The sequence below is a fragment of the Podarcis liolepis genome (assembly GCF_965112155.1).
Source record: "Podarcis liolepis genome assembly, chromosome: 9".
Taxonomy (NCBI): domain Eukaryota; kingdom Metazoa; phylum Chordata; class Lepidosauria; order Squamata; family Lacertidae; genus Podarcis; species Podarcis liolepis.
Window position 1 is genome coordinate 31226272 of NC_139564.1, and position 14207 is coordinate 31240478.

The 14207-nt window shown below is 43.0% G+C and overlaps 1 protein-coding gene across 6 annotated transcripts in view; it reads left to right on the forward strand.

The window, feature by feature from the left end:
* Window positions 1–1944: 1944 nt before the first annotated feature.
* Window positions 1945–14207, forward strand: part of LARP1B (La ribonucleoprotein 1B) — a 30063-nt gene continuing 17800 nt past the window's right edge. For 2 of the 6 annotated variants that reach the window (XM_083519886.1, XM_083519888.1), the window contains exons 1-7: window positions 1945–2925; window positions 6344–6405; window positions 7647–7706; window positions 9879–10050; window positions 11277–11444; window positions 11559–11702; window positions 12138–12306. In XM_083519886.1, coding sequence (XP_083376012.1) covers window positions 2550–2925; window positions 6344–6405; window positions 7647–7706; window positions 9879–10050; window positions 11277–11444; window positions 11559–11702; window positions 12138–12306 — 1151 coding nt within the window. In that variant the 5' untranslated portion in view covers window positions 1945–2549. The remainder of the gene's footprint in view (window positions 2926–6343; window positions 6406–7646; window positions 7707–9878; window positions 10051–11276; window positions 11445–11558; window positions 11703–12137; window positions 12307–14207) is intronic. The other 4 variants (XM_083519887.1, XM_083519889.1, XM_083519890.1 and 1 more) reach the window with 2 other exon arrangements.

Genomic DNA, 14207 nt, shown 5'->3' on the forward strand with positions numbered 1-14207 from the left:
ACTCGGGTGGCGCTGTGGTCTAAACCACTGAGCCTCTTGGGCTTGCCGATCAGAAAGTCGGCGGTTCGAATCCCTGTGATGGGGAGAGCTCCCGTTGCTCGGTCCCTGCTGCTGCTAACCTAGCAGTTCGAAAGCACATCAAAGTGCAAGTAGATAAAAGTACCGCTCCGGCGGGAAGGTAAACGACGTTTCCGTGCGCTGCTCTGGTTCGCCAGAGGCGGCTTAGTCATGCTGGCCACATGACCCAGAAGCTGTACGCTGGCTCACTCGACCAGTAAAGCGAGATGAGCGCTGAAACCCCAGAGTCGGTCACGACTGGACCTAATTGTCAGGGGTCCCTTTACCTATGTAAATTTAGTTTTTATATCATTTTTCAAATACCTTGTGGATTCTTTTAAGAGCTATGGATTGCTTGTCAGGCAATTTTTTAAAGTGATGAATTGCAAAGCAGCTTCTCTAGGTGCATGTCTGATACGGAAGGAATGCTTTCTATCCTATGCTGTTTCAGTTGTAAGTAAAATCTGTCTAACCTGACATTTCCTGTGGTACTATCAGGTGACTACATTAGTATTTTAAATAGTTTGGGGGATTTTAGCTGTATTTTATGTACGTTTTTTCATAGGCTACTTAGCTGTTTGCTTTATCATTCTAAATAAAAATAAATGCTGCAGAATGAATTAAAGCAAATGCAGGGCATAATTGATAAGCATTATTGGACTAGTAGACCTCAGCTGAACCTTATGTTTTCCAGAAAGTAACAACACTCCATTGTTTAAAAGGACAGTTACTGTTTTTCAGCAATGGAAGCACCTTGGATTATTGCAACATGTACTGTACATAAAATGGAATTACAAGTTGAAGTTGGCTTCCAGCTCCATATTTGGTTCTATTATTATTCTACATTTGGAATGCATGGGCTGTTATGACACCACCACTGTTTACTGCTTTGGCGCTTTCTTAAATGTGCATGTCACAAAGAACAGCCACAGAAGCTATAGATAGTTGTTGCAAGTGAAGATGACAGCAACTTTTTAGGTGCAAATCGCTTTTTGTTGTTTGCAGAATTAATTTTCCAAGAGAAAATCTAGTCGTTTGTCTACTGTGTCATGGTAAACAAGAATCAGAGTTGGAAGGGACCAGGTCATCTAGTCCAACCCCCAGCTAAGTATCAGGGGAGCCTACAGCACAACTGAGTTTTATTTCGAACGATGTTTTAGCCAACGAGGCATCGCTCTGGAACATTTTAATCTTATTGGATCTTCAAAGCCATTGTACATTTAAGCCAAAATTGAAAGAGGGCGGGGAGCAGCCGTCTTCCGAGTGCGCTCATGTGCTGGTGGAAACTTCAAAAGGCTAGTGCTTCCTCCTACAGCATGCAGCCACCGGGGGCGGGGCAGGGATGTAAATCTTTCGGCAGTAAGCTATAATCTATGCAACAACGCTTAATTATTTTGTCCAGGTAGTTGTTTTTAAGTCTACAGTGTCAAGGCAGCCTGCCCAAAGTCTCTTAATATAAATTAAAAAGCTCCCCAAAATAACCCTTCCCCGCTTCTCCTGAGGCGAAGAAATGCTGGTGTGGCCGAAGGTGAGCTTCCTTCGCGCCCCACAGATCCCTTGTCAAATACTCCCTCTCCCCCAGAGACCGGCGTCTGTCGTGCTCCGCAAGAAGCGGAATTCCTTCGGGCCATCTAATTCGAAGGGGAAATGGTCGCGTCCCCCTGAACGCCGCCGCCGCTTCCCCTTCCTCGGTCCTCTGTTGAGGATGGCCGCGCTTCGCCGCCTCTCGCTTCCTCGTTCCGGGCGGGGCGTAGGCGGGGCTAGCCGAGGCGGAGGTGAGGGGAGCGAAAAGGGCGGGGGGGGCGGTAGGCGAGCCCGGAGAAGAGACGCACGCGGCCTCCCTCCGCGCTGTTGGCCGTTGTGATGTCACAACGCGCCGAAGGGGTTCGGAGAGGCTCCGCCCTCGTTTTGCAGAGCGCTTCGCCCGTTCGCCGCCACCGCCGCCTCCTTCTTACCCCCCTCCCTTCACTCCTTTCCCTGACTCTGTCCCCGCCCCTCTTCCCACCCACCCCGCCTCCCCCGGCGCGAGGAAGCACACACGCGCGACAGCTGTGACGGAGCTCCTTGCCGGACCTCAAAGCAGGCCCCACGAAAACTGTGCCTCGGCTCCGGCGCCTCCTCCTGCCCCCCACCCCCGCCCCTCAACCCCGGGCGGCCCCTCGGCGGCGGCGACGCGTTCTCGTGCGCGGCCCTCTCGCGCGTCTCTCTTCTCTACAACCCCCTCCCTCCCCCCCCCCCCGGCACGGGGCGGTGGCGGTTGAACCACCCGCTGAGGTGAATGAGCGGCGACGCCCCCGGAGGCCGCTGTTGGGGCGGGGGGGCTGCTTCCCCGCCAGCCGCAGCCCCCGTGGGGCGGGCCAGGCCCCCCGCACGGAGCAGCTCGGCTTAGAGGCTCTCTTTCTTCTTCTTCCCCCTCCCGCCCTACGGCAGCCCCGCGGGGAGCGGAGGGAGAGGGGCGCGCGGCAGGACAGCGGGTGCGGACCCCTCTCGGTATGTCCGCGGCCGCCCCGCAGGCACCACTTCGCGGCGCGGAGAAGAGCAGCGGCGGCGGCGGGGCCCGGCTGCCCGAAGAGAACCATCAGGAGCAGCTCCTCTTTCCTTCCGGCCAAGTGACCGAAGCCCCCCGGGAAAGCGGCTCCGGTGAGGGGCTGCAGCAGCAGCAACAAGAGGGCGGCGGCGACGACGACGAGGAAGAGGATAGTAGCAACGGCGACAAGTGCCAACCGGGGCAGCAGCAGCCTCAGGCCGTCGAGGCCCCCCCGCCCAAGGATAACCCCTGGACCCGCTGGAAGCCTCCCCCCGTCTCCGGTGGCAGCTTATCCCCCTCCAGCGCCTCAGCCGGCAGCGAGCTCGCCCCGCAGGACTCGGGTAAGGAAAGGGCTGGGCGGACAGGGAGCTTGTGTTTTGACCTACTGCGGGGACGACGAGAGCCCCGCGTGCTGCTGCTGCTGCTGCCTCCTTCTCAAGTTTCTTTAAAGCGTCCCCTCTCTCTCTTTCTCCACCCTCCCCCGCCCGCTTTCGGCGGCGACCCCGAATGACACAGGCTTCGGAGAAAGGCGTGTGCTTGCTTGCCTCCAGCCAGCCAGCCGGTGCCAGGGAGCTCTTTTCAGCCTTGCCTGCCCTCTCTCATGTTGCATATATGGTCAGATTAGGAAAATGAGCGTGAAGAGGTGTGGCTTCTTTTGCCTTGGAGTTCTTTTATGAGGTGGACGGTGAGAGCGAAGCGGTTGGGAAAGCCAGAGCTCAGTTGGCGGCGGCAGGGATGCCTAGAAGCGAAAGTGGCTACTTCTGGGGGAGGGGGGGACGGACGGACGGACTGAGAAGAGATTTAACTTGATAGACGTGGTGGTGGTGGTGGTGGTGGGGAACTGTTGTAGTCCCACTTTGCCCATGCAGAATTTTTCTGTGTTTTTGTCCTTCATTATGCCTGTTGCTTGGTCCGCTTCCTGTCAGAATCCTGTGCGGATGCCACTTGCATGCAGGGAATAGTTTGTTCCTGCTTGCATGTAAATCATTGTTGTGTATGTACCTCTGTTGTATACATATACAGTGGTACCTCGTGTTACATATGCTTCAGGTTACATACACTTCAGGTTACAGACTCCACTAACCCAGAAATAGTACTTCAGGTTAAGAACTTTGCTTCAGGATGAGAACAGAAATCGTGCTCTGGTGGCACAACGGCAGCAGGAGGCCCCATTAGCTAAAGTGGTGCTTCAGGTTAAGAACCGTTTCAGGTTAAGAACAGACCTCCGAAACGAATTAAGTACCGGTACGTAACCCGAGGTACCACTGTATACTGCAGTTCTACATATTTGTGAACTTATACGTATGGGTAGTGCTATTAAATAAGTTTACAGTACTACCAAACCAAAACTTAACAAGTTAACATATGAAATAGCCTTTACTCTTTCTTTGGTCACTGTGCATATTTGTCAACACTTGGCATTACCTACAATAAAACTGAAAAGCATGAGTTCTGTATAGAGTTTACTTCATTTTTTCTTGAGGGTGCTATTCATAGTTTAGGGTTCCTGTGATAGTATGCTGGTGGAAGCAAATTCAAGGGTTTTAAACATATATTTGCGCTAACAGGTCTTTAGAGGATGACCACTGTAGTAATTAGTCATGCTTTGCTTTGTAGTTCATGCTTGATGGTCTTGCAAGAAACTTTATCATGTGCTGTACTGTATATAATCTGTGGATCACAAATCGCAGTATGCCACCATGTAGCAGGAATTATCATGAAATGGTATTCAAATTCAGCAGCAGTAGTTGTAACACTCTTTGAGATAATAGAAGGTATTATATTAGTGCTCTGGGACTTAGCTAGATTAAAGTGATATAACAGTACAATTTAAAACTTGGATAAAAGAATTAATTTAGTTGAATTCTTAAGTACTTGCTCCCTAATAAATGTGTTGAATATCCTAGCTTAAATACCTTACAAATAAAAATAGAGTTCAGCCTTAAATAACTAGCTTTTGTATTTTACATTTAAAAAATAGGGAAAGTAAAAGGTTAATTAGCATTAATTAGGATTTTGTTAAATAGATAATTTGTTTTGCATATCTTCAACTTTCATGTAATAAGTTCATTAAGTGATGCTATGCAAACTGATTCTACACAGTAAGACTGCAATTTACACACATTTAACTTGTGCGCATTCAGCTTTACGTGCTTGCCTAGACAGATGGATAGTTGCTCAGGCACTACCTTGTAGTGCGAGAATAGAATATTAAAGCAGCCGTGTTCAAAAAAGATGCTGTCAGATATGATATGCCTGACTAGTTCTTGCTCTAAATGTGGTGGTGGTTAGTAATATATTATGCAACTCGACCCTTTCTCCAAAATGCTTAGAGTGGTGTTTATGACACTCCCCATTGGTCTCCAGATTGGGGGTTGCCTGAGGCAACCATGGTGCACATGGTTGTCGCATTGGATACTCCAATAGTACAGTACTATTCTTCTGCGATACAATGAGCATAATCTCTACCACACAGTTGTTGTTTTGATCATATTATTTCTCTTTTGGATAAGTTACTAGCTCACGTTCAAAATGTGTTACATATTAAAAAGGAATATATTGCAAAGTAGTACTGTGTACAGTATATCTCTTCCATCTTAAATTCCTACAGTGTACAGCAGGGGATCACAATCTTTTTGGGCTCGTGTACATTTGCACTCCTCCCTAGGTTGTTAAACATATACTGTATAGACAAAGCATCCCTTCCATCTATACTTGATGCTTTTTGATAGGACTAGCAGTTATAATTTTTTCCTCATAACCACCAGAAAGATGCAAGCAATTAATTGAAATTAGATTAATTTTAATTATTCATCTAGCCTGCTAAGCACTAGATAGATTTTTGTTTTAATTGGATTTTGTATTTACATTCTTAATGTTTGATTGACTTCTTGAAACTAGACTGTTTTGTTCCTATATTTTCACTTTGGCTCTAGAATCTTCACTCATATGTCTGTTCAGAATATGATATGGAGAAGACTTGAAGCATTAATCATGTATTAGTCAGTAATATTTGCCCTGTATGCTAATACAAAGTTTATAAGAGTATTTATTTTTCCAGAATTTTGTATTCCACATGTGACAGCTGTGGGGGCATAGACTGAAATATTTAAGTAGCTGTTACATATATCTATAAGCATAATGGTAAAGTAAGAATTCGTTTGACATAGATTGGATATTTGTTCTGAAATCTACAAATATGAACTGTGCCAGTTTCAGCTCATAAAGCACTAACTGGAGTATAAAAATACATTTTTAATCTATTCTTTTTCTAACAAAATCTCTTTTTAAGCTATGATAAATTGAAATCACAATGCATCTTAGTTTTTGTAATATAGTCTACATGTGAGTTTCAGTCATCAAGTTTTATATAGGCTCCTATCCAGAAGTCCCATTGATAGGATATCAATGGGACGTACGGTTTCTGGTAAGTATGGATAGGATTGCAGCCATAAAATTCTAATTTATGTGAGTAATTTGATGTGAGTAATCCTAGCATTTTACAAGGCTAATAGCAGCATTCAAATTAGAATTAACACTTAAGCTAATTTGACAAGCTGAAAAAATTATTTTTTCAAGTTTGATAGTTATCCAGTTAATTTAAAAAATCATTTGTACTTTGTGGAATTTCTTTGTTTCAACTTGTACTTAAACAATTTGAGAGCAGAAATTAATCATACTATTTAAAATATGTGATAAACTTGGTTTTGTTACTCTTTCTAGATTACTTGAATCACATCTTTCTTTTATTCATTTTAGAATTGCAGAGTTCTGCTAAAGTCATAAAGGCAGGAAAATCGAAAGTAAAGAAATCGAGTAAGGTATGTTTTAGGAGTCCAAATCAGTTTTATAGTCTATTAATTTAGGTTTAAATTATTATATTAATTAGTAATTAATACTTTCATAATTAATTATTAAATTCATTTATTGTAATATACTGATAAGCCTGTATTTGCATATTTATTTAAATTATCATAAGGACTTCTTTGACACCACATACTTCATATGAATAGGTTTTTTAATATGGAAAAGACTATAAAACCTGAACCATAGGCTTCACCCTTATTACTGAACTGTTGAAGCAAAGCTTTTAAGTTACCATCTTATTCAAGTTCAGGAAGAAAGATAGTGCTGGTGGACTTACATGAAATTCTTTTCTCATATACAAATGTTGCTTTTAAAATCTATTTGTACAGTGGTGCCTCGCAAGACGAAATTAATTCGTTCTGCGAGTTTTTTCGTTTTGCGAATTTTTCATCTTGCGAAGCACTGTTTCCCATAGGAAACGGTTTTAAGAAAAAGGAAACAAACTTGCAAGACGTTTTCGTCTTGCGAAGCAAGCCCATAGGGAAATTCGTCTTGCGAAGCAACTAAAAAAACGAAAAACTCTTTCGTCTTGCGAGGCATTTGTCTTGCGAGGCATTCGTCTTGCGAGGTACCACTGTATATGCTTTTTAGAAAGTGGGAGTACCCAGAAATTAAACTGTTGAAAGTTGTTTTAAAGCAAAACAAAAAAGTTTATTAAAGTTTTATTGATACCTTTTTCAGGATAGCCTTTATCTTACAATATGGTCTATCCTTCGAACTGAACAAGGGATAAGTTACTGTAGGAGCATCTTAACAGCTAGTCTGAGTGTTGTATGTAATTTTTCAAAGTGATGGAAAAGTTTACCTTACTAAGAGTTATATTGGAAATAGAGGATAAACAGAAAAGCTATGTTTACTTGCTGATTTTAGCTTCAAGTAATTCACAACCATTGACTGTTAATTATTATGCAAATTACTTCATAACATTAATATCAAATTTGAAAAGACTGCCTTCATAAAAATGACTGAGCACATTTTTTTTTAAAAAAGGTGTATGGATTCAGAATTGCTGACTACGTTGCTGAGTTTGGTTTTTCACTGTGCTATTTTGCGAGTCAGGATACGTAAGAATCAAGAATTTTTGTTTTGTGATCTCATTTCTGTAAAACTGTAGCATAAATCCAGTGTCAGATGGGGATTCTTGCTTGCAAAACAAGTGTTTCTGGACAGTAAGATGTCTTCATTACCATTGCAGGCAAATGACTTCAGTGATGCATCAAACTGGCCAACACCAAGTGAAATTGCCAACTCTGAAGTAAGTACACTTCTAATGTTTCTTTGTAACAACAACAATGAAGTTTGCCACTTCCATGTGGCAGGTATCTCTTGCCTCATAGAAATAACAAACGATATTGCACTCGTCTCACAATTCTGTCTACCAGCCAATTTTCTCCTGTCTCTGCACTATCATCATAATGCTCTTTTCATAACAGTATTGTAACTTTCCTAGCTTCAGAATGCTAGACAAGCTTAGGTTCAATGTGGTAGCAGAGGAGCTAGCAGCTATAAGGTACAAGAGATGGAGGTGAGCAAGCTGGTTAACTGTTAGTCTAACTGCTTGTAAGACTAGTTTACAATGAAGGCACATTTATTTCCTTAACAAGTTTAAATTGCAATGACAACATTTATGTATTTCTAGATGGCTTTTCTTTTCTATACCACATAAAAATAATTTCATATTGTGACCTTTGCAAAACACAGTATCAATGAGGTATGATAGAACTAATTGATGTACGTTATGTTCAGTTCATTCTTAAAGCATAATTGAGTTGTACAAGGCTGATCTGTTAATAAATGACAATTGTTTTGCATACAGATGACCTAGGTATCTGTTTGGGCAGATCAGCAAGGGCAGCTAGACAATTTGCAGAAAAATATTTTTGGGCAGCCAGCCCCCATTCCCTCTCCTAAAGCACTCTGTAAATAGCTCATGGTTCTCTACCCTATGCCACAGGACTCTTGTAGCTGATTTTTCTGAAGTATGATTTAGAAATCTGATTGAATGTGGAATGATATGGTACTTAACCTGAAAAGGATCAGTCCCAATCTTCTGTCTGTGGCAGCAAAACCCATTGCAACCTATGTTCTTCAAAGCTATAACTAGAGTCCCAATCATGGTTTATTTGTGAGAAACAAACCATAAGCACTGGTTTGAATGTTACACTAATGCAAGGCTTGTGGTTTGTTGCTTCATCTGAACAAACGAAGGAATGAAATGGGAGCACTTAGGTTTAAACAGCCACATGGTTTAAACAAACCACACAATTTGGATTATGTGAAACCCTGTTTGAAGGAGAAAGAACATGGACCACCATCACTGCTGCAAGAAAGCTGCTCCACTCAGGGAGTTCTGTCTGAGTGGCTCGTAGTAACAAATGATCTGTCTCTTTGTAACTCAAATACATGAAAGTGTTTTGCAGAGAAAGCTACAATTGCTCAGCTGGGGTAGATACCAAAACTGGTTTTGAGGAAGCAGCAATTGCTTGTTTCTGCAAGTTGCCTCCAAAGAAAGAAAGAGAAGGAAACAGAGAAAAGGAAGGATTGCAGAGGAGCCTGCTAGTAGAAGCATGTGGGGAACAGAAAGGGAGCCATAGTGATTATAATGGATTTAACTGTTGTACATTAGCTGGAAATCTAACTCTACTAATAATGGAATACAGACGTACCTTGGTTCTCGAATGCCTTGGTACTCGTACATTTTGGCTCCCAAACGCTGAAACCCTGGAAGTAAGTGTTCCGGTTTTCAAACTTTTTTGGAAGGCGAACATCTGACTCTGCTTGAGTGCAGGAAGTTCCTGCAGCCAATCGGAAGCCGTACCTTGGTTTTTGAACGGTTTTGGGAGTTGAACGGACTTCCGGAACGGATTACGTTCAAGAACCAAGGTATGACTATTCAGTTATGAAAGACAGTTTTTATTACTTTTTTGTAGCAATAAACAAATTTAACAATGAACTGAGGTAGACTTAATCAAGTTAATAATATATGACAATATTGACAACACTTAGCAAAAAACCCACCTTCTTGGGTCTGTCCATATGTTCTTGTGGTCACTGATGCGATTGGGGAAGGCAATAGAGGAATTGAGGTAACAAGCCCCCCCCTCACATGTTAATTGTGTCATGTGCCTTGCTTTTGCAGGTTCCTTGGAAACATGTACAGAGCCTTCATACATATAGTTGGCTCTGAACACGTGTGAATAGGGTCTGTACAGATAGTATAGCCAACACATATAAGTTGAGGCTGGGAGTTTCTGCTGTGATTCTGTTCCTTTGCATATGGCAGCTGAACAGTTGATAAAAGGACAGTAGGAAAGAGTGATTTGCTTTTTTATCATGTAGCTCAAATTTGGCAGCAGGGATGGGATGGCTGCAAATATTTGAATGGGGTTAGGATTCAGCTCTAATTTCCCCCCCTGTTGTGTTACAGTGTAAAAATATAAGCAATCAGAATAAAAAAACTCCAATCAAAAAGGAGAAAGAAGAGAAGAATGAAAGGAAGAATAATAGCAGAATCAAAGAAAACCTGGAAATAAATCCAGATATTCCTAGCGAAAACGTTAGTGAAGATGAGGCTCAGATTAACAATCAAAAGAAAAAAGGTTGGTCTGGGCTAGCATATTAATAATGTTCTCTAGAACCTGAGGTATCATGACCAAATTTAAAAAATGGAGCTGTAATGTGTGTTTGTGCTCTTGATTTCTGACATTCTTGTTAATTTTATTGACAGTTTTTTAAATGTCGCAACTCTAATTTACAACTGTTTCAATAGTGCTTGTTCTATTGTGCTTGCACAAATCTTGCTGTATTAATATTTTAGAATTTAGCAAATCTTCATTTTCCTAAAATTTTAAATTTGGGCATTAATTTATATATAAAGAAATTTTATTAGCTTCTTTGGTGTGAAGATCAGTAACCTCATACTCCAAATGCATGCAGATGAATCCTTAGATAAAATTTTAATCTAAGGCAGAACACAAAAATCATATTCAGAAACAAGGAACTGCTTCAGCACTTTGAGTGCATCACATCAGTTTTGTCATGGGAGGGAATTCCTTAATCCTCTGACAGTGTCTTGTTTCCCCACAAGTCACTTAATGAGGTGGCAACCAATCTAATATCCTGCTTATATTACAGGAAAAACTCACATAGGCTAGAAGTATGAAATCAGATATTCTTCATCTGGGATTAGCATAGGTTAGGTTTCAAAAGAGTTGGAAGGTAGAAAGGTGCAAAAGAGTGAGCAGTTATAATATTAATATTACTACTATGACATAAAACTGTTCACTGTCTCCAAAGCACATTAAACTGAATAGTATTTTCAGTGATATCCCCACAGAACTTATGAATGTGGTAAAAAGCACAGTGGGATTAAATTTCTGAAGAACTGCTTTAGAAGAGTGTCCTTTTAAGATCTTACTGAGGCCCACCAGTGATATCTTACTATTCCTGCAGTAGTCTGATTTTCTGGGGTTTGCATACATGCAAGGAGTCCCCACAGATATAACAGCTTCCTACCTTTCATCTTATGGAAGGTGCCAAAAATGAAAGGAGGCAGTGCTAGCATGCCTTCCTCCACAGCTCCCCCTCATCTAATTACTTGCAAGTGTTTGAAATTTGAGTTTGGACTGTGCATAGGATGAGAAGCTATTTCTTGTATGTTCAGAACGTATTTTCATGAAGTAACTTTCAGAAAGTTACTCTGTGACATTTGCTGTTATTCTTAGAATGAATTCATATGTGCATATTTATTCAAAATGTGGGAACTAATACTTAATAAATGTAATATATTTTATAGGGTTAATGGGTATTCTTAACAGCATTCTAGTTCTATATTTTACACTTGAAGGTAACAAGCACAAATGGGTGCCACTTCATTTAGATGATATGAAGCCAGAAGGCCAAGATAGACCAGGATCTCGGAACAGTTCAAGATCTCAGCCAGAAACAGGCAAGCTTGTGCCACACAACAACAGACGCAATGAGACAAGAACTAGTATGTCATCTAAATTTTATTTAGTTGTGTTTGTATTTAATTGACAACTATTTCTTGTTAAAACCTCACTTCTGTAACTTTAGGAATCTACATTTCTTCTCCTATTTCTAAAAGGCTGGCGACGGGATAGAGAGAAACGAGATGATCATGATGAAGTCTCTAGTGTGAGAAGTGAAGGTGGCAGTATTCGAGGGTTTTACAGAGGAAGAGGAAGGGGCAGAGGAAGAGGGAGAGGACGTGGAAGAGGAAACCCTCGAAGTATGAAAATAGAAATTATTATGAAAAAATTATATTGACAGTTCGAATAGTGTCTGTTCCGATAGGAATTAGTTAATTGCCATTTATGTCCTTCCATTGTGAAAATTGTCCTTCTATTCCCTGTTATCCTGTCATTAAGCAATTATTGCTTCCTGAGAGAGAGAGAGTCCTCTTATTCCATGATTATGTTAGTGAGAAACTTTGCCATGTGTTTTCTGAAAGTAAAAGTATATTTCTACCCCATGACTCCTGTATATATATTGTAAACTGCTTTGAAGTTTTTTCTACAATCAGGTGATATGTAAATTTTATGAAATAAATAAAATAAAATGTTGACTCTCTCAAATAATTCTAAACATTGACTAGGTCGAGGTTTATATTTTCACATACTTAGACTCATAATTTGTAATAATTCAATTTTCCTCCTTCCTGAAGTGAACCATGACTATTCATATGGCTATCGGGAACAATATAATGAGAGAACTGACCAGCCATTTCAGCCAGATCTTAACACTAGTATGATGTATTACTATGATGATGGAACAGGAATGCAGGTGTATTCTGTTGATGAAACACTACTAAAAGAATACATTAAACGCCAAATGTAAGTAGACTGCTCTGTGTTTACGGTGCAGGTGGTTGGGGAAGCAAGATGTTAAACTTTGTGCCTGTACAAGACTACAATCATTTAATAAGCCAGTGGTTTCAAATAAACCTGTGGCATAGGTTGGAAATGCTACAAACATTTCACTGTGAACTTTTAATAAGAACAGGTCTTGAGTCTTTTGGTGTTATAAACCACATGCAATCCATGTACCGTATTTTTCGCACCATAGGGCGCACCAGACCATAGGGCGCACCTAGTTTTGGGAGGCGGAAAACAAGAAAAAAATATTCTCAACCCCAGAAGCCAGAACAGCAAGAGGGATCTGGTTTCTGGGATACCGTGTGGCTGTTCTGGCTTCTGGGGTAACCCCGCCAAGCCTCTTCAGGGCAGCGGGATTAAGGCTCCCCCTGCCCAAAGAGGCTGCGCAGGGCTAAAGCAGAAGCCAGGACAGACGCGTCGCTGAAGGGGCACTGCGCCTTCTCTCTCTCTGTGCAGCGCCCCTCCTTCACAGGAAAGGTGCTGCGCAGAGAGGGAGAAGGCGCAGCACCCTTCAGTGAAGCTGGAGAAGGAACAGAAGGAGACCCTTCTGTTCCTCCTCGGGCTTCGCTGGACAGGCGCGTCGCTGCGAAGCGGGAGGAGGAACAGAAGGAGTCCCTTCTGTTCCTCCTCCGGCTTCGCATGACAGGCGCGTCGTTCAAGGGGCGCTGCGCCTTCTCTCTCTCTCTGCGCAGCGGCTCTCCTTCACAGGAGAGGCGCTGTGCAGAGAGGGAGAGGGCGCAGCGCCCCTTCAGCGAAGCTGGAGAAGGAACAGAAGGAGTCCCTTCTGTTCCTCCTCCGGCTTCGCATGGCAGGCGCGTCGTTCAAGGAGCGCTGCGCCTTCTCTCTCTCTCTGCGCAGCGCCTCTCCTTCACAGGAGAGGCGCTGTGCAGAGAGGGAGAGGGCGCAGCGCCCCTTCAGCGAAGCTGGAGAAGGAACAGAAGGAGACCCTTCTGTTCCTCCTCGGGCTTCGCTGGACAGGCGCGTCGCTGCGAAGCGGGAGGAGGAACAGGAGGAGACCCTTCTGTTCCTCCTCCAGCTTCGCATGACAGGCGCGTCGCTCAAGGGGCGCTGCGCCTTCTCTCTCTCTCTCTGCGCAGCGCCTCTCCTTCACAGGAGAGGCGCTGTACAGAGAGGGAGAGGGCGCAGCGCCCCTTCAGCGAAGCTGGACAGGCGCGTCGCTGCGAAGCGGGAGGAGGAACAGGAGGAGACCCTTCTGTTCCTCCTCTGGCTTCGCTTGATAGGCGCGTTGCTCAAGGGGCGCTGCGCCTTCTCTCTCTCTCTGCGCAGCGCCTCTCCTTCACAGGAGAGGCGCTGCGCAGAGAGGGAGAAGGTGCAGCGCCCTTCAGCGAAGCTAGAGAAGGAACAGGAGACCCTTCTGTTCCTCCTCCAGCTTCCAGGACAGGCGCGTCGCCGCGAAGCCAAGGAGCCTGCATTCGCTCCATAGGACGCACACACATTTCCCCTTCATTTTTGGAGGGGAAAAAGTGCGTCCTATAGAGCGAAAAATACGGTATATACATCCTTACTCCATTCTGTCTGTGGCATTTTGTTGACATTGTAACTTAGGTATGCTTGTGTTACGGTATAGTAAGACTGTGTACATATGAAAACTTTGTAATTATGTTGGCTTGGAAGTAATTTTGCCATTCTTAATTTTTCTTTCCAAAGTACTTATTGGTGCTTTGCCATTGTGTTTGAATTGAAGAAAACATATTGTATATAGCTATAAATGGAAATATTCCCGTGTATTTCAATGGGTTGTGAAAAGCCATTTGGAAGGCTGGTTATCCAAATCCCTGGAGAAAATTATTGCGGTTGTTATTATTAATTAAATTTCTGTACTGCCCTTCATTCAAGGA